The sequence below is a fragment of the Zeus faber genome (genome assembly GCF_960531495.2).
Source record: "Zeus faber genome assembly, chromosome: 18".
NCBI lineage: Eukaryota > Metazoa > Chordata > Actinopteri > Zeiformes > Zeidae > Zeus > Zeus faber.
Window position 1 is genome coordinate 1888219 of NC_137210.1, and position 23159 is coordinate 1911377.

Consider the following 23159-nt stretch of genomic DNA (forward strand, 5'->3'; position numbering starts at 1 on the left):
CACTCGTCCTCATAAATCACTGGTCGACAAGCCTGCACTCGGCCCGGTGTTAAAAGCCAATCAGTAAAATTACATACACACTCCGAGGGACCTATTTTCACTTTCTTAAGAAATCATTAGTCAACGTTATGAGCTCTTACATCTCCCTAATTCCACCGCTGTCTGTTCCAGGAACCCCTGGCCAGTTGGCGCTCGAGGGCCTCTCCCCCGTCCCCCCCTTTCCCTGCATGGCCTGGCTGTGACAACTGTACATGGGGCTTGCCTGCTGCTGGGTCCCCTGGGGAGCCCTGCACACTCAAAACCAATAAATGAAATGTGTAGAAAGAGCCAAATGAGCATGCAGGAGTAAGTAGACAAGGTTCAAACAAGGATAATAGAGCTTTGTGTCCAGAAATGGAACTAGGACAAACAAATATTCATTCATATATATATATTAGATTAGATTAGATCATTTTAAAAGTAAACACCAGTGGATAGTCTGTCGTTAACCCAGGATGGCTTCATAACATCCTGCTCAGACGGAAAGCAGGGATACAATGTTTGTGTCCGGGCTCAGTGTTGCTGCGAAATTACCGACTTGTTCCAAAAACCAAAACAAGTTGTGTCCCATGGGGAAACAGAGTGTCAATCGAAAAGCCATCTTAATATTCTTAAAATCAAAAGTTATTCTGGGCCTAATCTGCATATCCTAAATGTATCCTATTATTTTTCCATAGCATGGGAACCTGATGGGTATTCCCGAAAGATTGCTTAGGCCCCGAACAAAGCTTATTTCCGACAGCCTGGTTAACTTCTCAGATAAAACTGCTCCGAAGAGAAAAGATGCCTGCTAGGTTACCATGGCAACTGATTCTTTCTTTCTTACATCGTAGAAAGATATATATACGTGCTGTATGTATGTATGTATGTATGTATATATATATATATATATATATATATATATATATATATATATATATATATATATATATATATATATATATACATACTGTATATTAAATGTATACATTTTAATGACATTTTCTGAATATATGTTTTTGGCTATGTTCCTCATTAAAATTGCAAATATGCATGTTAAGCATATAAAAAGCATGTTTTTATATTGCGATTTTTTTTTATTGTATATGTATATATTACTGATTATTGTAAATGTGACCCACCGCAGCAAAACCCCCATTGTTGCGCATTTCTAAAATCACCAGGAGCAGCCAAATAAGTTGAAAAATCTTTCTAGAAGGAAGATTTGATTTTTCCAGATTTGTGTTCCTTTGTGGGGTTTTTTTTAATTTCTCAACATATTTGCTGAACCGAGTTTGATTTATAAATAGTATAAAAATGTTACACCGTGAAGTTAAATATTCCCGTTAGATTACATGGGGAAACACAGTTCACTTACCGACACACTGAACAGCGCTGAAAAGCGCAGATCAATCGTTTCCTTTAAAGCGACCATCCGGGTGAAGATCATTCCTCCATATTTCATGTGATGTGAAGTCACAATGTGAAACCGTTTTCATAGAGTTCAACCTTTAAATCGTACTACTTTTACACACATGGAGACATTGTTGTGTAGGGGGCGTATACCACCGTATACCAACGAAGAAGTCATGCTGGCTTCACTCCCGTAAACAAAACGAGGATCCGGTTTCACTTGTCTGTGAAAATTTTAATCTCCGTGTTGTTATGGATTACGAGAAGCAGGTGATGGAAGATCTAAGTCATATCGCAGACCTTAATCTGACCAGTGCGATAGCTCCTAGTCAGTGTAAGCAGTGCTTACTGGATTTTATTTTCCGCATGATAGTCAGTTCTCCGACAGCAACGCTGAATCTGATTGTTACCGACACGCTGAACAGCGTGTGTGTTATCTCGGACTTGGAGAACATTTCAAACGGCGGATTTTAATCTGAATGTGGCGATGGTGATGAGGTCCGTTGAGGTTGGTGATGCAAATTATGAACAAGTAGCGATGGACAAGATTCTCATGTTTACCTGCAAATGCAGGCAGGGGCGAAAAGAAAATGAAAAGAGGCCCCAAACAGGCTCGCAGGGTGTAGCTGGGGTAGGGTTTGTGTTAGCCCACATAATAACTTCAACAACTTTGAAGATATTTGGCATACACACATTTATATATTAAATGACACACGAGGCTGATATACAGTGACTCATATTATTGATAGACCCTACATTTTGTTGTGTTGTCATCACTTTTAAACTCCTAAATAATTCCACTTTTATAAAACATGCATATTGTTACTGTTAGATAAAAGCTTTTTTTTTAACAAAATATGTTGTGTGTCGAGACACTGTTCAACATTCCCTCAAAACACAAGAATAATGCAGAGATTTCCCTATTCAGCAGGGTGTCAAGTCCCCATTCAGCAGGGTGTAGCCAATGGGGCTGTGTTGGTCCTGCAACCGTTTGCATTCTGAGAGCTGGCTGAATAAAGCCAAGTGTGGGGAAAACTTTGAAGGTGATTATCTCACAAACACAGTTTGCCACACCCTTATCATTAACAAGTCAAAGCTTTAAAAATATTTGCTTGATTTGCACAAGTGACACCTTGTTTTGAAGCTCTGATACTTCAAATGTTCAAAGGTTCAAATGATGCGAAAAAAAGGTCTGCGGTGGGCCACATATATACTGTATACATATGGTTCCCAGAAGAACAGCTTAAAGTACCTTTCATACAGGTATGAATCTATACTATATATATGACTTGTAGTGTCTTGTGGCCGGAATCAGTCCTTTGCTGTGGTGCAAAAGCATGACACCACAGTAGGGGACTACAAATTCTGCTTGGTAGTATATGGGATATGGGAATATATGTATTTATATAGTTTTATATTATATTATATTACTTATATTATACATTATTCTATTAGTGAGACTAAATACGTTTAATGAGTTAAGATTGGTGTGGAGAAATGGATTTCTACAGGCTCTCCAGTGGGTCCATGGGGTGGAGTACCTGGATGTTGTGTTGGCAGTGATTTTCAGATTCCCTGGGTTGCGTATGAGCTTGTCCAGGATACTGACAATCTGCTCAAATTTAGGACGGTTGTTCCTCTCCTTCTGCCAGCAGTCAAGCATGAGCTGGTAGAGGGCAGCAGGGCAATCCATTGGTGGGGGGAGACGATACCCCTCATCCACGGCCTTTATCACCTGGCCACAGGGAAGAAAGCACAAGGAGAAATCACAGGCTTTCATGGATATATAATACAGTCTCATTAATTAATGTCACGTGTTGATGCATATGTAACATAATGTCAAATAATGACAAAATGTGTCAAAACATGACATAAAACTGGAATAAAAGCATTTCCATCAAAGAGATATTTGGTAAATTTTGTAATATGCGATTGTTTTTGTCATTATGCAATTTCTCATGATGATCTTAATTATACTGTCCACAAATGCAGTGCTACTCATTGTTGCACTGTTTCAATCACTGCTTATTTACTTATTAGAAAAGTTATATCTGATCAATTAGCCCTCTTTTAACGCCCCGACCGTTATGTCCCCTACCATTATGTTTTACTCAACAGTTGTTGTTTTTTTTTTTTGCGGGGGGGCATTTGCTTCCACCACCCAGGCCTTACGTTGATGTCCAATGTTCCCCTGTCAACAGTCTTCCTGAAGTACCTTCCAAAAAACTTCATGCTTAAAGTCTTATGCCTCTTAAGTTGGCTGAACAGATCATTTTAAAATACTTATTGATCAAATTATGACATACTTAGCAGGGAGTTACTGTGCTTTTCTGTGCATTTCTCACTCCAGTAAGGCCTTGGCTTTCTTGGTTACTGCACTGTACTCACATCCTGATTGGACATCTCCCAGTAGGGCCGCTCCCCGTAAGACATCACTTCCCACAGCACAATGCCGTAGCTCCACGCATCGCTGGCTGACGTAAATTTCCTGTAGGCGATTGCCTCCGGTGCTGTCCATCGGATAGGGATCTTGCCGCCCTGATAGCGAGAGAGTAAGCGGGGGAATAGTGAACACATGAGAGATCTATCTTTCAATGCAAAGTGTGTTCTCTTGGGAAACGTTGTTAAAAAGCAATTGTTTAATATAAGGGAATTTTGTGGCCCTCAAACCCCAACAGTTCAGATCAAGAAGTCACGCAATACCTTTTAGTTCTGAAAGACCTCTTTATGTGCAAAAATAGAATTCTCAAGGCAGCTGGAATGATACAATATTGGACAGGTCTGAAATTTGACAAGACCAGAGTCAAGTCTAATTCAATGATATTCTGGGTGGGAACAAGACAGTGCCCCGAATGGTGCAAAATGCACAAGGACTACACTGAAGACGGTATGAACGCGCAAAACTACAAAACAATTCCGAACATACACTTCAAAACTAGTGTTTGCTGTCGTGTAGGTGCAGCAGATGAATGGACTTATATCAACTTGATTTTGTTAGGATGGCATTTAGCTAGCTAGCTGATAACATTGCTCGAACAATGTCATGAACTTGCCGCCAGGGGGGTGGAAGTTTGAAGTTGATGCTGGTCAAAGACTGGAGAGGCTTGGATGTTTTAGTATGTACATCAGGAAAACAAGTAAGCAATGTGATATTGAAAAAAAAAAAGCTAATTCTCAATAATAAAGTTCAGACATTTACCTTTATTGGTTGTAACAGTAGAATGTAATAAAACTACTAATGAAATAATCCCTCCCTCTGTCCATGAACATACAGGATAATTTGTGAGTGTGGAACTTTACTGTCCAGGTCGATAACCGTGAGCCGTTTTTGTCCCAGCCAAACTCCACTGGTCTACTATTTGGTTGCGAGTAGAAAGAGGAGAACGAAAGAAGTTGAGGAAAAATGGAGGGCAAAGAGGGGACCGCCAAAGATTTCAGACTTGCCGGCCAAGTCACACAAACACAACGCCAAAGCCCCCTCTTGCCCCCTCGTGGCGCCGGGCCTGCCCATAACCCACTTTGCTGTGTAGCTCTGCAGAGACATTCATGTATATGTATGCGGAAGCATAATCCAGGATTTAGAAGTAGCTTGATGATCATTTTAGGCTCTAGGAGACGATTATTATTTGGCGATCAAGCTGATGCCTCGACAGCAATTACACTGTATCTAAGGGTCTGCACTCATTCTCCTTATAAACACATCGTAATGTATGTTCCAAACCTGTGTCACATGCTTACCCGGGTGGTGTAGGCTGCCTCAGGGTCGTCCTCCAGGACCCGGGACAGGCCGAAGTCAGAGACCTTGCACACCAGGTTGCTGTTGACCAGGATGTTGCGCGCCGCTAGGTCTCGGTGAACGTAGCCCATGTCTGACAGATACTTCATTCCCGAGGCGATGCCACGCAGCATCCCCACCAGCTGAATGCCCGTGAACTGGGCGTCGTGCTTCTGAAGGGGAGGCAGTGTGATGTAAAGATAGTTAGATTACACGGGGGTGGGGGGTTAATGCCGGCATTCCTTAGCAATGACAGGCAATGAGAGGATGACATTTCTGGCTGTTTCTTATTCACAGAAACTGGTTTTATATTTTAGATTTTTTTTCCCAACAGCATCATTCACCATCATTAATTAACCTTTAAGGGAAAAAAAGATTCCCCTTGACATTCCCTGTCTCCTTCGCTGCAGCTGAGACTGTGGGAAAAACAGTTAAATTAAGGCAAATGCACGAAATGTAGCCGTGCCAGTAGCTGGGATGCCCCCCACCTCACATAAAAAAAAAATCTATACATAAAAATCCTAAAGATGTAATTTGTGTTATATTTAGATTCTTATTTTCATTTCAAGATAAGTGTGTCTGCAACAAACTGGTGAGTTGCAGCAATGAAACACAGATGCCATGGCTGGGTTTTACATAAACAAACACAAATTCAAAGCAGATTTGCAAGCTTTTTATGGGGCAAGCGGGTTGGCAGGAGTAGTGTTTGCACTGCTGCTGCTGTGTGTGTGTGTGTGTGTGTGTGTGTGTGTGTGTGTGTGTGTGTGTGTGTGTGTGTGTGTGTGTGTGTGTGTGTGTGTGTGTGTGTGTGTGTGTGTGCGTGCAATCTTAAACACTGTGATCTGCTGCCATTGCCTGGATGCAACAAGAATACAGACCTGACGAGGAGAGGGAAACAGAGGGAAAAAAAAGGCAAATTACCTGGAATACGGGTAAGTTAAATGTTTAAAAAAGTCAGACTGAGTTTTGATATGCGTGTTTTACCACACATGCGAAAAGTGAAATATGAGCAAGCTAGACAATTTTGAGAATACAGGCAGCCCCCGGAGTTATGAACGAGTTCCGTTTTTTCTGTCTGTAAGTTGAACTTGTATGTGAGTCGGAACAGTTACGTACGGTTCACATCTAGCGTCAATTAGTCAGATGTTTGTCTTAGTATATAGTATATTTGACTTACCTTAAACATATTAAATATAATAATACAGTTATAATAATAATAATAATAATAATAATAATAATAATAATAACAATAATAATAATAATAATAAATGTTAGTACAGTACAATATTTTTAATTGAGAGAGAAGGCGACGACGGTGTGGTGTTGTTCTCCCTCGGGCTGACGAAGCACTGAGAGTGCAAAGTAGTCCACCTGTTCGTTGGTACGAACCATTGTATGTTTTTTTGAATAATAGGCTGCAGGGAGGTCGGTACATAAGTACGGGCGTTCATAAGTCGGGCGTTCGAAACCCAGGGACTGCCTGTACATCTTTTCACGTGTCTTGTGAGATACAGGGGTTGGGCTGGAAATGTGCGGATTATCCAGCTACTGTAACTTTGAGAAAATGTTGCTACGTAAAAAAAAAATGTAACTACTATTTTTCAAAAAGAGAAGGCAAACTTTGGATGATGTCACACACATCACAAAGTCTTTGAAGAAACTGTTTTTTCCTTATTTTAAGAACACATACTGTACTTTTGAACTTTGTTAATTGTTTTCTCCCTTCAAAATGTGCTTCACTTAAGTAATTTTTTTTTCTCTATTATTTTTATTCATAACCATGCCAATGCCTCAGCTGAGTGCCAACTAGCCGGTCTTTATGCATACATACCACCGATCAGCCACAACATTAAAACTACTTTCCTTATATAGTGTAGGTCCCCTCATGCCGCCAAAACAGCTCTGACCCGTTGAGGCCTGGACTCCACAAGACCTCTTAAGGTGTCCTGTGGTATCTGGTACCAAGACATTAGCAGCAGATCCTTTAAGTCCTGTAAGTTGCAATGTGGGGCCCCTAGGGATCAGGCTTGGTTGTTCCAGCACATCCCACAGATGCTCGATTGGAATGAGATCTGGGGAATTTGGAGGCCAGGTCAACACCTTGACCTCTTTGTCATGTTCCTCAAACCATTCCTGAACATTTTTTTTAGTGTGGCAGGGCACATTATCCTGCTGAAAGAGGCCACTGCCATCAGGGAATACCTTTTCCATGAAGGGGTGTACTTGGTCTGCAACAATTTTTAGATAGGTGGTACATCTCAGAGCAACATTCAACATGAATGCCAGAACCCAAGGTTTGCCAGCAGAACATTGCCCAGAGCATTACACTGCCTCCGCCAGCTTGCCTTCTTCCCATAGTGCATCTTGGTGCCATCTCTTCCCCAGGTAAATGACACACATGCACATGGCCATCCACATGATATAAAATAAAACATGAATCATCAGACCAGGCCACCTTCTTTCATTGTTCCACGGTGCTGTTCTGACACTCAAATGTCCATTGTAGGCACTTTTGGCGGTGGACAGGGGTCAGCGTGGGCACTCTGAATAAGCTGTGATGCACTGTGTGTTTTGACACCTTTCTATCAGAGCCAACATTAACTTTTTTAGCAATTTGTGCTACAGCAGCTCTTCTGTGGGATCAGACCACACAGCCTACACCATCACAATTTGGCCCTTGTAAAAGTCACTCAGATCCTTACGCTTGCCAAATTTTCCTTCTTCCAACACATCAACACAAGAACTGACTGTTCACTTCCTGCCTCATATATCCCACCCCTTGACAGGTGCCACTGGAACAAGATGATCAATGTTATTCACTTCACATGTCAGTGGTTTTAATAATGTGGCTGATCGGTGTATGTGACTGGGTGAGTGTTTTCCATTGCATTGGGGTTCAGACAAAATAAATGCAATTTTTTTATAAATCTTCCTTCTATGACCACATTGTTTGCGTGATGCATGCGTGAGAGCACTTTGTATCTTTTTCTCCGAATACAGACCGCTGTCTTTGTCCTGACAGACCACCTGGCAAAACCAATCTTGAAAGGCTTCCACAAGCTACCAGAATAGTCCGAACCATGTCTACGTGTGGATGTACCTGTTTTGGAGTGTATGTGTGTGCATGTGTGTGCGTGTGTGTGTGTGTGTGTGTGTGTGTGTGTGTGTGTGTGTGTGAAGTGCGTGACACATGGTGATGAAGAGCAGGCCTCTCCATAAACTGCCAGGAAACAGCAAAATAAACACGACAGCTACTCCTCCCTGGCTCCACTGGGATACTGTGCAGACCCACGTGGAATGAGATGCTAAAAACAGGCCCGTACGAAGCCGGTCTCATGACAGAGCTAGGTTGACTCAATGTTGGTCCTCTTATTATAATCTTCTTCTGTCCTGTTGATTCAGCATTGGCTGTTTGGCTCATTTCAGCAGGGTGTCATTGGGGAGGAGAGAAAGAGAGAGGGGGGGGGCGTTATTAGACCTTAAGGGTGTGTATTTATTGTTGGTCAGAGAGGAGCATGGTTCGATTCTTTGCACTCCACCAAATCTCTCTCCGAATAGCTGTTGAAATGTTATGCTTCTATGGTTTTGAGCAATTTGCATCAAGATGGTCAAGAAACATCCTGCGGCATTCATGATTATATATGTATTTTTTAGATTATATATTTGAGACTAGGAAGTTAGCTAGCAAGTTATATCGATTTAGATATACATTAAATAACTTAGCTTTTGTCCAAAGTGACTTACATGAGAGGCTAGGAAAGATCAAAGCATTGACCATTGGAACAACCTTGAATTTAAGTGCAGGAGCACCTGTTTCTAAATTCAACCCGATATCAGAATATCAGAACAATGAATCAGAATAAAAACTGGTGTAATTAGTAATTTATATTTTAGAAAATTTAATTTTTTGGTATGTTAAACTATGTTATGATAAGTACTTATATGCTGTGAGTAAATTATGTCAATACAACAACTTAATACTAGTCAACATCAGTAAAAACCAGAATAGTTAGTCATCGCTAAGGTATTCAGGTGTTTCCGAAAGAGCGGGGTATTTAAAGCTAGGATGTTAGCTGGCAAGCTATTTCAAGCGAGGAATGAGATGTTTTGATTTAAAAGCACCATATGACAGTTCAAGTTTAGGTTTGCCATTTAACCATGATCAGAATGTTAGTTCCCATCATTTATAACAGTTCACAGCACATCGAGGAGTCTTGACTAGTAAGTGAGTAACTTACCACTCTGCCACAGCTTCTCACTGTGCTTAAATGTAGACCAATGGTTTAGGCCTTTAAAAAAAACCCAAGTTAAATTCCCTTTTTGAAAACAGGAAGGTCATATCATACGAGAACTGATATTAATTTTTTTTAAGGCCTGGGTTGAAAAACAGGGAACAAATCCTTTCAGTCAGTGTTTCAAGTAAAAAGGAGACAGTATCAAAGTCAAGGTATAGCTACCCAGCCCAAACTGTCACTCAAGTTTTGTTTTGTTTTAGTTTGAAGCTCTAGAAGTTTTGCCAGTGTCGCCAGTGGAGATCATTGGAGGCGGTATCAATTAAATATCTCAAACCTTTATGGACAATTCACAAAAAAAAATGATTAAACAGATTCAAAAAAAACATTGAAATCCCCTTGTAGATTGGGGCATCCTATGGTGACTTTAGTGGCCAAGAGAAATCACCTAAACCCTGCCAACCGCCAAACACATTGCTTATGTTCATGGCTTCTGGCCAATAGGTTTTGATTAGGTACCGCTCTCAGACAATGCCCCTTAACACAACTTAAAGGGTGGCCGCGATGATTGGGGACGTTCTCTGTTCACATGGATCCCGTTAACGCATTGTTTAGACTAAATCAAATGGCTCGGGGTTCGTTTACAAGCGTGAGACAAGTTGACTGAGGCCAGATGAGGCATTGCAGTCGTATGTTGTTTGAGTGTGGCAGTACTTACCCTCAGGAAGCTGTCCAGGGATCCGTTCTCCATGTACTCGGTGACAATCATCACAGGTTTACCTGGGAAAAACGACAGGAGTGGTGGCCCATTGGAAAGGCATTGCTGATGGTGTCAACTAGATTCCATTACATTTCAGAAAGAGTAATGTTATGTTGACGGGAGAGTGATAAAACGGTCTTAACAGTCTAACTTGAATATCTCAAAGATTGGATTAAGTTCCTGGAACGAGAGCTCAGGGAGTTTCCTCGCGATAACAGCTTTGACTCGTTTGACTCAAAGCAGGTTCTAGCCTCTCCCTAAAAAGTTCTCTCTGTCTATCATGCAGAAACACACACAAACATGCATGCACGCACGCACACACACACACACACACACACACACACACACACACACACACACACACACACACACACACACACACACACACACACACACACACACACACACACACACACACACACACACACACACACACACACACACACACGCACTGTGGGATGAAATAAGCTTTGTTCACTTTCTTTTTTCTTTCGGGTCCAGGTGGGTCAGCTTGTCAGAGTGTGACATCTTTATTTCAGAGGAGGGGAAACAGGCAGTAAATCCGCTCGACCCGCCATCATCTGTACCCGATCAGACCCGGAGCCCGGCTTGAGGCTTTTGCAACCAGAGTGGGGGAGGAGACGGATGGGGGCGTGGGGGGCACATAAATCCCCTGGAAAAAAACCTTCAAATTTTTGTTAAACTGGAAGATGGCTCGCTTCAACCATCACCCCGATCCCAGGTGCGACAACTGGTGTCCATTCAACATCTTGCGACATCAGCTGGAAAGGTCTTCGGAAGAAAACAACCTTCAGTGAACGCGACTAGCTTTGATTACAGAATCAGTCTTACTGTAGATCCGCCGGCGGCTCGACTTACTCGGGTTTTTAATCATCGTTACCGACTACTGATTGAGTCTCATCTGGTGCAGCTCAACTTATCGAATCGGCAACCCACCCCTCCAGCCTCAACGTGGCTTTCTTATCAACAAAGGACAGAGCCTGGAACACCACTGTTGAGGCCATTATCAAACGGATGGAAGCTAATAACCGCATCCCCACACAATGTAATTTGTCTGTCGAGTTTTTAAAAAAACTCAGTATTTAAGCAAAGACGTGCTGGCTTCAAATACCATACTGGGATGTTCAGAAGTGCCTCTAATAACTCTGTAATAGTTATTCTTAATCTAGTTCCAGTAAAACAGTAAGATCATGGGACCTTAGGTCAAGCCTCCTCCACACCCCACCGACACACCTATCCTAGAAGGACTGCGCAATCAAACTGGGAAAGGTTGAAGAGAATACTTGGTACACATCCCAGAGAGAGAGAGAGAGAGAGAGAGAGAGAGAGAGAGAGAGAGAGAGAGAGAGAGAGAGAGAGAGCCTCGCTATTAAAAGCCTTGTCATGTAAACACAGTCATAGATACTCTTAAACAACTGCCAACCCCCCTTCAAACACACTCCTCATACTGTACTGTCTCCCGAACTACTTTTTGGTGAGCCCAAATGAGACTATGTGTGTTATTACCCTCGTGTTACAGTGTATATATATGTCTGCACATATGCATCCCATAGATCAGCCAAAAGCAGCAACAAGGTAAATGAGGTGTGAAAGTTTCAGGATTAATAGGAATTAACATGACTGTCTAAATAAATCACCCCACAGCGGAATGTGTGTGTATGCGTGTGTTGAAAAACACACGCACACACACACACACACACACACACACACACACACACACACACACGTATTGCCCTTTTTAACCCTCAATTTAGGGTTAAAAAGGGCAATCAAACCACACTCCTCCGTGATCACAAAAGACATCCTACCCCAGCCGGATATTAAAAGGAGTGTTTTCCGAACTATTGGACAAATCTAATCGCAAATGTAAGGAGGGATTACATAAATATAAGGCGATTCCTACATATCGTTATGGACTGTGTTGGAGGCCAGATTAAGCGGAGAATATTGAGGTTGGATTGGGGTTTTATTTGTGTGTGTGTGTGTGTGTGTGTGTGTGTGTGTGAGGGTTTTAAGTTCATATCCATTTGACACAGTGGGAGATTCATATTGTAGTGCTGGTTGTATCGCTCACAATTGAAAAGTGACTGCATTCTATCAAGCAAAACAAGCAACGCCTCATTTACTGCTTAAAGATAAACATGATTATCTTAAAAAGGGATTGAAGCCCTTTGAGTAGAGTAAGGAAACAATGCATGTGAGAAGGGCCAGACTGCACCATTAGGCAAGGTAAGCCAACCACCTGGGGCCCCCAGCAGCCAGGGGCCCCATAAAAGACCCATAGCACATTCGCAATACGTTTCGAACTACATAAATTGTCTTGACGGCGTTAGCGCATTATCAGATTTTGACCCAGACGCACCAGTTTTACTTTAATTTTTATTTATAAATAACCGAGAAACTTCAACTTTATTCATTTGCGTACTTAATTTTATTGTTTGCCATGTTTTAATATGGCATTTCATGTAAATGTATTTCTTTGTCTTAGCAACTGGCTCAGTGCAAAGGAAAAGGAGAACGATATTGGCTTATTTAAGGGGAAATTGCCTTTAAAAACATTGTGATGAAGATTATTTAGTATTTCTGTTCCCAATAATCAAATCATAGTATGGCTATAACTCAATAAAGCAATTATTTCGGGTCAAATCGTAGTACATTTAAAAAGTGTGATCAATCTCACTAATATCATGCGATTAATCTGGATTTATTATTTAAATTGTTGGGCAGCCCTAGTTAATATATAAATTCACATAAATGAATACAAAATCATGATTGACAAAATGTTGCCATTATTATTTTTTAAATATCCAGTCAAAGGTAAGCTATTTATTGTTTGTTTTCCTATGCACTGGACATTGATTAAACAGCCTAAAAGCCAATAACATAAAGCTGAAAAACCCCACAGCTGAAGGCCCCTACCTGTTGCCTTAGGCCCCCAAATCACTAAGTCTGCCTGTGTGTGAGTGATGATATAAAAATAAGGAACACGTTTTGGAACTAAGACTGTTTTCAAATAGTGTCATATCAAATAATATATATATATACAGTATATACAGTGGTACTTTGACATACGAGTTGAATTCGTTCCTTGACAGAGCTCGTAATACAATCTGCTCGTATAGCAAATCAATTTTCCCCATTGAAGTTAATTGAAATGCCATTAATCCGTTCCAGCCCCCAAAAAACACCCCATTTTTTTCAATAAGAAAAATGTATTTATAAATAACAAATATTGTATAAAAACATAATAAAATATTATAAAAGAGAATGTAAAGAAATAAACTGGTTTTAAAAAGTGTATTTACCTTGGAGATCAGACGACTTGGACTAACAGAAGATGCTGACGGAGTTGGATGGTGGAGGAGATAGGTGTAGGAGGTTGGAGGAGTTTGTTTCGTTCCGTGCTTTTTCAGTCCCTTTCGTTTGTTGCTACACTTTATTGCCGAACTTAATTGCTACAATTTATTTTTTATTTTTTTCACTTCACTTTTACTATGATTTCATGCTTTAATTCAATGGACATCATCCGCTTCTTCTTCTCAGCCCTTACTTTCTTAGGACCCATGGTTAGAAAAAATTTTTTGGGGGCAAAATAACTGCACAAAAAGCGCAAAATGCGAGCACAAAACACAAAAGAGTTGCTTCCACGGTCAGGTAACCAAGTGAAGTGAACGAGTGAGATGCAGGATGCTGGCCAGATTCGCTCGCCACGCCAACTAGCGGCGGAGTACCTGAAGCTCGCTCCTCGTAACTCACATTGTTGCTTGCAAATCAATACCAAAAATCGACGGAACGACGGCTCGTAACTCGGAAAACTTGTATGTTAGTGCACTCGTAAATCAAGGTACCACTGTATATATATAAAAAAAAAAAAAAAAAAAAAAAATATATATATATATATATATATATATATATATATATATATATAGATCACAGACCGCAGACCAAAATTGACGGAAAATGGAAATGAAGTGTGTGAAGTGTGTGAAGTGAAGGTGTAAGGTATAAAGAAGTGTTGCAAAGGTTCAAACCTCTTCAGGATCTCTTTCAATCTCTATAAGCTAGCACTGTGCTTCTCCAGTTTTTTTTATACACACCCCCTGAGTTCTGAACTAGGGTTTTAAGACAGGTGAGTGGACTGCGACGTGTCCCGTGTCCTTTTGGTGATAATGGTGTCAGGCGGACCCCTAAGTTGAACACGGCGGCAGATATGGATTTATGGATTTATGCCTGGTCTGGGACACGGGGCTCAGATCAGAGTGTATTGATTCAGAGAGATTTATGCCATCTCTGTTCAATAAAAAACACCCCTGCTCCCTCCCCTCAGTAGAGATGTCCTTAGCCATTTTGAGCCATTTTAAGCCATTTATCGGACCTGACGAATACGGAATTGTTTCTTTGCTTTACCCTTCCTATTTTCCCCATTCAACCATCTTTATTCATGTAAATTCTGGCAAAAGTATGATTGTTGCTTATGATGAGGTTCAACTTTCTGAATGGTGCTTTGAGATCCTGTCGATTTAATGGAGCGTTTCACTTAAGTGTGCTTCCCCTCTGTATTTTCTACTTCATTGAAAGCTTGCCAACAATGTCGAGAGTGTTTTTATAAATCTCCCAAAGCTTTTTTTAAGCACGCTTGGGAATATGTTACACTACCTTTGGCTTCTGTTGGATAAGGGAATGTTTTTTGGATGACATGTAATCCAAATAAATGGATTTCATTGAATATGACCTCATTTGAGCATTGGCAAAACCTAAAGCCCAAATGCCTTGAGTTTCACAGGCGACACACAGCTGATAACCACTGCGACCAGTTGATGGATAAATGGTTTTGCATCTTGATCTAGTTCTTATCTTTGCTCGGTATAAAGACACAAGATGCAGTGCTTACATAACTCAGCTTTTGAGATGTATTTCCATAACAGGAGCTTGGCTAGTTGATTGCAATGCGCCGACACAGTTATCATGCAGCCGATCGCTACTGGACATACGAGGATGAAATTGTTATGGAACCTTCTCATCTGAATCTGGGATCCAAGAAACTGGAGACTCCCATCTAAATGGACTGGGATCGAATTTAAACCTGTGTGCACTCACTGCGTGTGACCACCCCTTCCAGCCTGATAATGTTGGGGTGATCAAACTGCCCCATGATGGACGCCTCCGCCAAGAAGTCCCTCCTCTGTTTGTCGGTGTAGCCGGCCTTCAGCGTCTTAATGGCGACGCAGATCTCCTTCTTGCTGGGCAGCTTCAGACGGCCACTGCACACCTCACCGAACTCACCTGGGGACAGAGAGATGGAAAATATGAATTATCATTTAAACAAAGTGAAATAATTCCACTGGGTTGGTCATGGATTGGCTTCCCAGCTCCTCAATGTGATGGCATGGCAGGTTATTGGAAAAAGATAAGGAACACCATTGTATGTCCTATATTCATTAAGTCATTATTTTCTACAACATCAGCAAAACATCAATTGAGGCCAGTAATATTTACCCGTACTAGGAGAGTAGGCTGGGATGAATCTACAAAGGCATAAGCTAATGGTCGCACACAGGGTCAGGAGCTCTGAAGTCGCTCACATCCAGACAACAAATTAATTCATTCCAGACTGACCGCACTGGTAACAGCCTGTGTGCAACCTTTCAACTGGCCTTGTCTGTATTAAAACCCTGCTATGACTCAACATCAGAGAGAGGATGTGTGTGTGTGTGTGTGTGTGTGTGTGTGTGTGTGTGTGTGTGTGTGTGTGTGTGTGTGTGTGTGTGTGAATTTCGGGAGTCAGGAGTACATTCAATTCAGGAGTACTTTGACTTATCTGTCTGTCAGTCTGTCTGAATATTTGAGGTCTTATTTTCTCCATGACATCTGACCAGCCAGGTCTTGCAATCACCTCTGTCAACTTATGGAACATTCCGCACATAACTGTACTTCACCTCTCTCATGTCTGCTTTTTCGGCTTCATCGAAACGCCACAAAGGATGTCCGGAGTGTGTTCATAAATCTCCCATAACCTTTTAAGGACCCGTGGTGATATTTTACACCAACTATCTATCTATTTAACTAGACAGACAGATATATATGTACTATATAATATCACAGCTGGGACATCAGCAGTCGCAATCCCACAGCCACCCCCCACCCGCTCTCCCTCTCTCTCTTTTGCTCTGTCAACTGTGTCTCTGAAGTTCTGGTCTTCTCAACGTATTTTCCATCCTGATCACAAAGCATGGGTCAAGCCCTGGACCGGACGGAATAGAATCTGGAAGAGCTTAGCTAGAATAATTACAACCTGTCTAAATACCAGAGCACACGCCTGTTCCCTCTTTCCTTCTACTCTGTTCTGCTCATCTGGCCATAGTGGGCAGTCTGGACTGGGCAACAGAAATATGGTTATACGGCGGCTCAATTTCTCTCTCTCTCTCTCTCTCTCTCTATATATATATATATATATATATATAGGGAAGGAGAGTGAGATGTATATATATATTTATATATATATACACAGTATATGTATATATACTGTATAGGGAAAGAGAGTGAGATATATATATACACTGTATATATATATATATATATATATATATATATATATATATATATAGGCTTGATGAGGGACACCGGCCTCTTGGCTATGAAAACCGTGACCCACTTTGATGTTGCCCGCTCAGGTCCAGGCCATCTGAGCATGTGTTTTGTCTTATAACACACAATCACTGTTTGGCAATAGCCTCAAAGTCTCGTTAACGAAAGTAACAGAGACCAATGGGAATTTGGCCAAGCACAGAGGACAGGAAGAGGAGAGGAGAAACGCACAGAAAAACACACTTGTACCAACGAACGAGATTGAAAGGTCTATAATCATTCTCCTATTTTGTTTTGTTTGTTCCCCTCGGGTTGCGTCTGTTGTTTTGTACACTTCTGCTTTCGTTTAACAAACGCAAAATGTTAGGAACAGCATGACCAGAGGGGCGGGTGAGCCAGGTTTTGTTCTTCCACATCTCCACTGTGAAATGAAATGAAATAAATCCTTCCTGGGGCGACAGACACGTGCTTATCTTTGCATATATGCGCATGATTGACATACTTTATGTACTTTATGTAAATGGGTTGCATTGTTCCTAATATCAGGTTTGGGGAGAAGAGACAAAAGAAAGATTGTATCTTCTCAAGCCCCATCATCTCTCAGTAGGAGATGATGGAGAAATTACACATGCTGCCAGACTATAACACTTCAGTCTCCTTAACGACCAACATGAACCGTTTGGATGAATAATGGTACTTGAAGTAGATAGTAGGCGTCTTGTATTAGGTGCCACACATGAGACAGGGGCACTAGAATAAATCAAATGTTATAGCGAAGAGCATAGCGAAGGCTAGATGGGCAAGTTTAAACATCCAGTTGGTATGGCCACAGCTGCATATACCGTACCTGTGTATTAAATATATTGTGTTTATATATATATACACTGTTTGGCAGACAAGGGGGTGTGGTTAAGCCACGGTCAGCGGTTGATGGTCAGCGCCGTACCAGGTCCGCTTCATCAGCCAGATCCGATCAATCAGCGCTAATGAGTAGTGCTGATTGGTCGGATCTGGCTGGAGTAGCTTTCTTATGTGTTGTCTTGTCTTGCAGTGGGGATCACATGGTGCAGGAGATGTGTCCCTGTGGACCAGATCGCGAGGCACCCGGACACCCGGACATCGGACCCGGACTCTAATTGATCCAACATTGCTTTATGTTCACATTTTGCGAGCCTTTTGTTCATTATATATAATAAAAACCCCGCCATGTCGGCACCTCACTGCCCGAAAGTCTCCACCTCCCTTAACTCTTATCAGTGGGTAGTCTCCCATAATATACTGTGTATATACAGTATATATATATATATATATTTTAGAATTTAAATATGATATATTATATAAATATAATAATTAAATATTATATAAATATAAAATAGAAATATTAGAAAGAAAACAGCGAAATGCTGATCTCCCATCGCTTCCACTGCATTTCCAGGGAACGCCCCTCGCGGCCAAGTTGACAAAATCTCGGAGGTGCGCAAATACATACCACAATGTCGCGCAGCTCCCCACGTGCCATGGCACAACACCCTGGTGACATAATTTGCATCACATGTTCCCTCACGCGTTGGGCAAGTATAAACCTAACTTTACTCTCTCTCCTTCCATCCCACGTTTCCCATAAATCCCCTTTCCATCACCTTGAAGTGCATAAAATTATTCAAAATCCACCTCAACAGAATTAAATAATTTAGCTATTTTTTGTTCAGACTCCACAAATCAACAATCCCTCAAAATCAAGTTTGAGTGATTATTTTTTCCATTTCATCCATTTCCTTCTGTCACCCCCCCCTCTCTCTTTCTCTCTCTCCCTCTAGTATATAGTGTTAAACTGTGTTACTGTGTTACTGTGTAACTGTTCTAAAACACAGTGCGCTATTGTGAAAACTGACATATTGTCTTCCCAATGATTTCAGTCTAACTTCTGTATATTGAGAAAAGTTTCTTAGCCACTCCTAACATTTCTTGGCTTCAGCCTTCCTGATTGCTCCGAGATGTTTTTCTGAAAGACCTTGACCACTCCTACTCCATTTCTGCAAGGAAGAGGCATTGGTTATTTTTATACTTGAAGGACATACTTCTTTGAAGTATTCTTCTTTACTTATTGGCAGGGACACAATTTAGCAAAATGCAGCTTCATAATTGTGTAAGTTATATATAGACTAAATTTGTAGATCCTTGAGCATATGTTATGGCTTGTATATGCCATTTATATATCAAATAGTTTCATATAGTTTGACTGTGTATATTGGTTGATATGAGCCCATGCAGCTGACTAGTAAGAATTCACTTTGTAAGTGTGTACATAGGTAAGCTCGGAACAGATCCAATTGGCTTGTACTGGCTTCCAATAAAGTTGTCCAGAACTACTAACCACTTTTATTTGTTAATTGACATTGATTGCAAATTATTGTATTTTTAATGTGTTATTCAATTTGTTTTCATATTTTAATGCCCCTCTCACCTGCTCCCACAACTTTGTCGATGGCGATGCACGAGGCATCCAGCTCCTTGGCGAACTCATGCACGGCCTGGCTGGGATCCTCATACGTGTGGGGGTCAACGTAGGTCCTGATACCCGGGAGACGCACTACAAGGGCAGAAGAACAAAGTGATGGTATGGCAGCAAACAATGAGACTAATTCCAATATTGTATGTGTGTGTGTGTGTGTGTGATTGTGGTCTCAACGCACAAGATGTGTGACATAAATGGCAGTTTTGGCAGACTTTACGGCACTTTGGTTGGAATTCCCGTTCTTAAGTGTGCTTTATAACTACATTTTATTTGACTTTTCTTCATGTTAACAAATAATTGACTAATGTAGTTGTAAATGTTGGTAATCTCTGCTCACCAAGTCTTAAAAGCAGTTAGTCTACCACCAATAACCTAATAAAGTTTAGTAGGTACATTGTCAATGCCTCACTTCTCCACAAGACGATAAATATATGTAAAATTGCTATTATCAATTGTTAATAGTTTTGGGTATTTTAGGAATGAGTGAATGATGTACTAATAAAATACTTAGTTCTTGAACTAAGAGAGCTTTTTTTTGTTTTACAAACCATTAAGAGTTTCTTGTTCAAGCAGGAGTCCAAATACACAATCTTCCATGTCTAATGCATTAAGGAGACAATGCATGGGGAAATCTCAGTTGTTTTGCTCACATTAAACATTAAACAGCCTCTTCTTGTTCAAAAAAATCAAGCTGAATCAACTGTCGGCCTCAAAACAGACTGGCCCTTTGAAGAAATTTGAACAAAAGAAAAGAAATCGGACCACTGGTTCAAAACAAAATGTGACTTTAACGTCCCTCAATAAAAAGAGGCCCTTCTCCCCGTTGTACCACCGACTACTGACTCAATCAATCAGATTGTGCTTGCCCAAGGTATGCCGAACCCCTGCCATTTTTAAATAGTCCAGTATATATATATATTGTTTCGCTGGGTGGGAAAACAGACAAGAACGCACGAAAGCACAAAATGAGGACTCATTGAGTGCTTTGTATGTGTATGACAATCTCAACAGAGCATTCAGTAAATATCCGTACTGCTATCCACAGCTGTGAAATATGCATCTGTTTGTCGGGGTAGGTGTAGTCTGGTATCTTGAGGCGCTGGATAAGGGAATGGAGAAGACATGCCTGACCAGGCCAAGGACGAAAAAACTGAGAATGAAAGAATGAGTCCAGTACTTACAATGGCCGTTGCCAAAGTGCAGTCTTTTTTCATCTGGATGTTTGGATTTGCTGTGGCAACAGAACCTGCCAACCCAAACAGAGAAAGGTCAGAATATAAGACTTTTACTCACTTACTGGTGCAGAGGTTGAAGGCCAGGAGGAGCAAGGCTGAGTATGTATATGTGTGTATATGTGTGTGTGTGTGTGTGTGTGTGTGTGTGTGTGTGTGTGTGTGTGTGTGTGTGTGTATGTGTGTGTGTGTTTGTGTGTGTGTGTAATTCAGTTTGCTTCCCTCTCTCTTATAAGCCAAGAGAGGATCACTGAGTCTTATAATGAGCTGAGGATTTATATTTCCTCTGAACAGTGCAGAGTCTGGCAGTGTTTGCCAACATCAGCCAGACACACACACACACACACACACACACACACACACACACACACACACACACACACACACACACACACACACACACACACACACACATACATACACAAAACCTGGAATGCACACATGTAGACAGCGCCAACGGTGTCTTTTTTGAGCAAACGTAAAAGAGAGAGGGTAAAGTGACAATTTAAGTACTGGGTAAAATATCAGAGTTTGTGTAGAGCAGCACTTATTTGGGCATGGTGGGCTATTATAAAACACACACACACACACACACACACACACACACACACACACACACACACACACACACACACACACACACACACACAAATCAACTTAATCCGCTAATATTAATGCATGGTAGAGTATTGAAGGGCAAGGGTAAGGAAAAGGTGTTTTGTTTCTTTTTACTGTAGTTAAATAAGTCTGGACTCTACCATTGTAATTGAATTTGAGGTAAAGTGCAAAATCTGCTGTCGTATCCTGATCAAGTGATTCTGCAAGCCATTTTATTTTGCATCCCTTCACATCATAGGCATCACAGCACGTGCCCATGCTGAGCTCAATCACAAGTGTTTTATGTCCAGCATACATACAAATTTTAAACCAGCATACTATTCAGTATGCCAAATCAGTGTGTAAATGTGTTTCGGTAGTCTGAAACCACAGCTATGCTAAAAAAAAAAAATGAATCCAGTGAAATATCGTACTGCATCGCACGGAGTAACACTATACACTGTCTCCCACAATGCATTGTGAGGGAAAAACTCCAGTAAACGTTTCTATATGATGACAACTCAGAAGCCATGGTTATTTTTAATCACAAACTAAAGTATGCTGGACGATGAACATATGTAGTATGTAGTACCTAGTATGGCATTTCGGAAAAAGGGCAATTTCCAATTGAGAAACTCTTAACCCAACCCAGCGTCCAATCAGAGCTGTTCTTCTTTAACATAAAATAATCTTCCACAGGAAACAGCTTATGGGGCATGATACAGTCCATAACATGTTTTTCGAGCTCAAGTAATCGCTAATCGCTACTTAAGAGCAAAATACATGACCCCAAACAGGTAATTGAGATTCGTTTTAGCAGGAAACTTCAAAACAGCACCGCTCAAGGGTGGGACTCGTGAGCACAAAAGTATCTCTGCGATTGGGAGAAATGGCACTAGGAGCAGTTGGCCGACCGACCTGCTGATCAAGACATAGAGGAGGACTGTGAGTAGGACGATGGCCACGGCGGAGGAGATGGCAATCAGAGCCACTTGGCTGCTCTCGCTGGAGATGGAGAAGGCCGCTGAAAGAGAGTAGGAGTCAGTCATTCAGTCAAAAGCCATTCCAGAGAAAGAGAAAAAAGATGGTATTTAGAAACTGCGGTGGAAAGCTGGCTGACTAATCTTCATTCAATCTTCACATATCTAAAAAGAAAATAAAATTGTTTCTTTTGAATATTTCAGGCTTGTTAAGATTAATTATGTGTTTACAATTTTTTAGTGTGGAGGAGTACAACAATATTTGAGACAACTGTTCATCTTTTTTTTTTTATAATTTAAATTCTTTTTAATCTAGTGTTTAATACTGGTTCTATTCTTAATGAACACATATAATATATAAATAAATATGTTGTATATTGCATTTATTTAGCATTTAGAATTCATTTTTGCATCAATATTGATATTGCATTAATATGGCATTAATATGTATTTATTGTACTTGTGAATAGTCCAGGGAGAAATGAAATGCCATGCTTCAGGTATCACTGGTATTGCTGTGACGCTAGATGCCAGGTCATTACATAGATTTTGCTGGAGATGGTAAATCCTCGCCTGCTGCCCACAGTGGTTTTATTATCTCCATAATCACCTGGGAGCTAGCGTCACATACCATCCCGTTGAAGGTATTTGACTCTCTAATCTACAGGAACTATATGTTCTGTAAGACAAGATGATCCCGTTTGATATTTGGTGTATATGTCACACTGTCTGATTGCACTATTCTGCACTATTCAAAAAACTAGCCCCCCGCTGGAATTCTGGCCTATTCTTGTACAGAGATAAGAATTTTTAATGTCATGTGACCAAATGTGACAGACGATCATAACTTTTCCCTCCAGTGCGAGTAAACTCACAGTCAGGGCCGGTCTCAAACTCAAAGCTGCGACTGCTGGCACCATAACCCGCGGCTGTCCGCGCCCTGATCTGCAGCAGGTACGCTGTGTCGGCCTTCAGACCGGTCAGGGTCACGTTGCAGCCCCTGGCGCGCAGGATGGTGTAGCTGGTCTCTT

At 41.1% G+C, this 23159-nt stretch overlaps 1 protein-coding gene across 2 annotated transcripts in view; it reads right to left on the reverse strand.

The window, feature by feature from the left end:
- The window catches only part of epha3 (eph receptor A3), a 126234-nt gene that overhangs the window by 8514 nt on the left and 94561 nt on the right, over positions 1 to 23159 (reverse strand). For both annotated transcript variants that reach the window (XM_080019184.1, XM_080019185.1), the window contains exons 7-15: positions 23004 to 23159; positions 22067 to 22172; positions 20501 to 20565; positions 19269 to 19394; positions 15317 to 15502; positions 10157 to 10218; positions 5170 to 5379; positions 3820 to 3969; positions 2973 to 3166 (exon numbers count right to left, since the gene is read on the reverse strand). The exon at positions 23004 to 23159 is cut by the window's right edge and continues 7 nt beyond it. In XM_080019184.1, coding sequence (XP_079875310.1) covers positions 2973 to 3166; positions 3820 to 3969; positions 5170 to 5379; positions 10157 to 10218; positions 15317 to 15502; positions 19269 to 19394; positions 20501 to 20565; positions 22067 to 22172; positions 23004 to 23159 — 1255 coding nt within the window. The remainder of the gene's footprint in view (positions 1 to 2972; positions 3167 to 3819; positions 3970 to 5169; positions 5380 to 10156; positions 10219 to 15316; positions 15503 to 19268; positions 19395 to 20500; positions 20566 to 22066; positions 22173 to 23003) is intronic.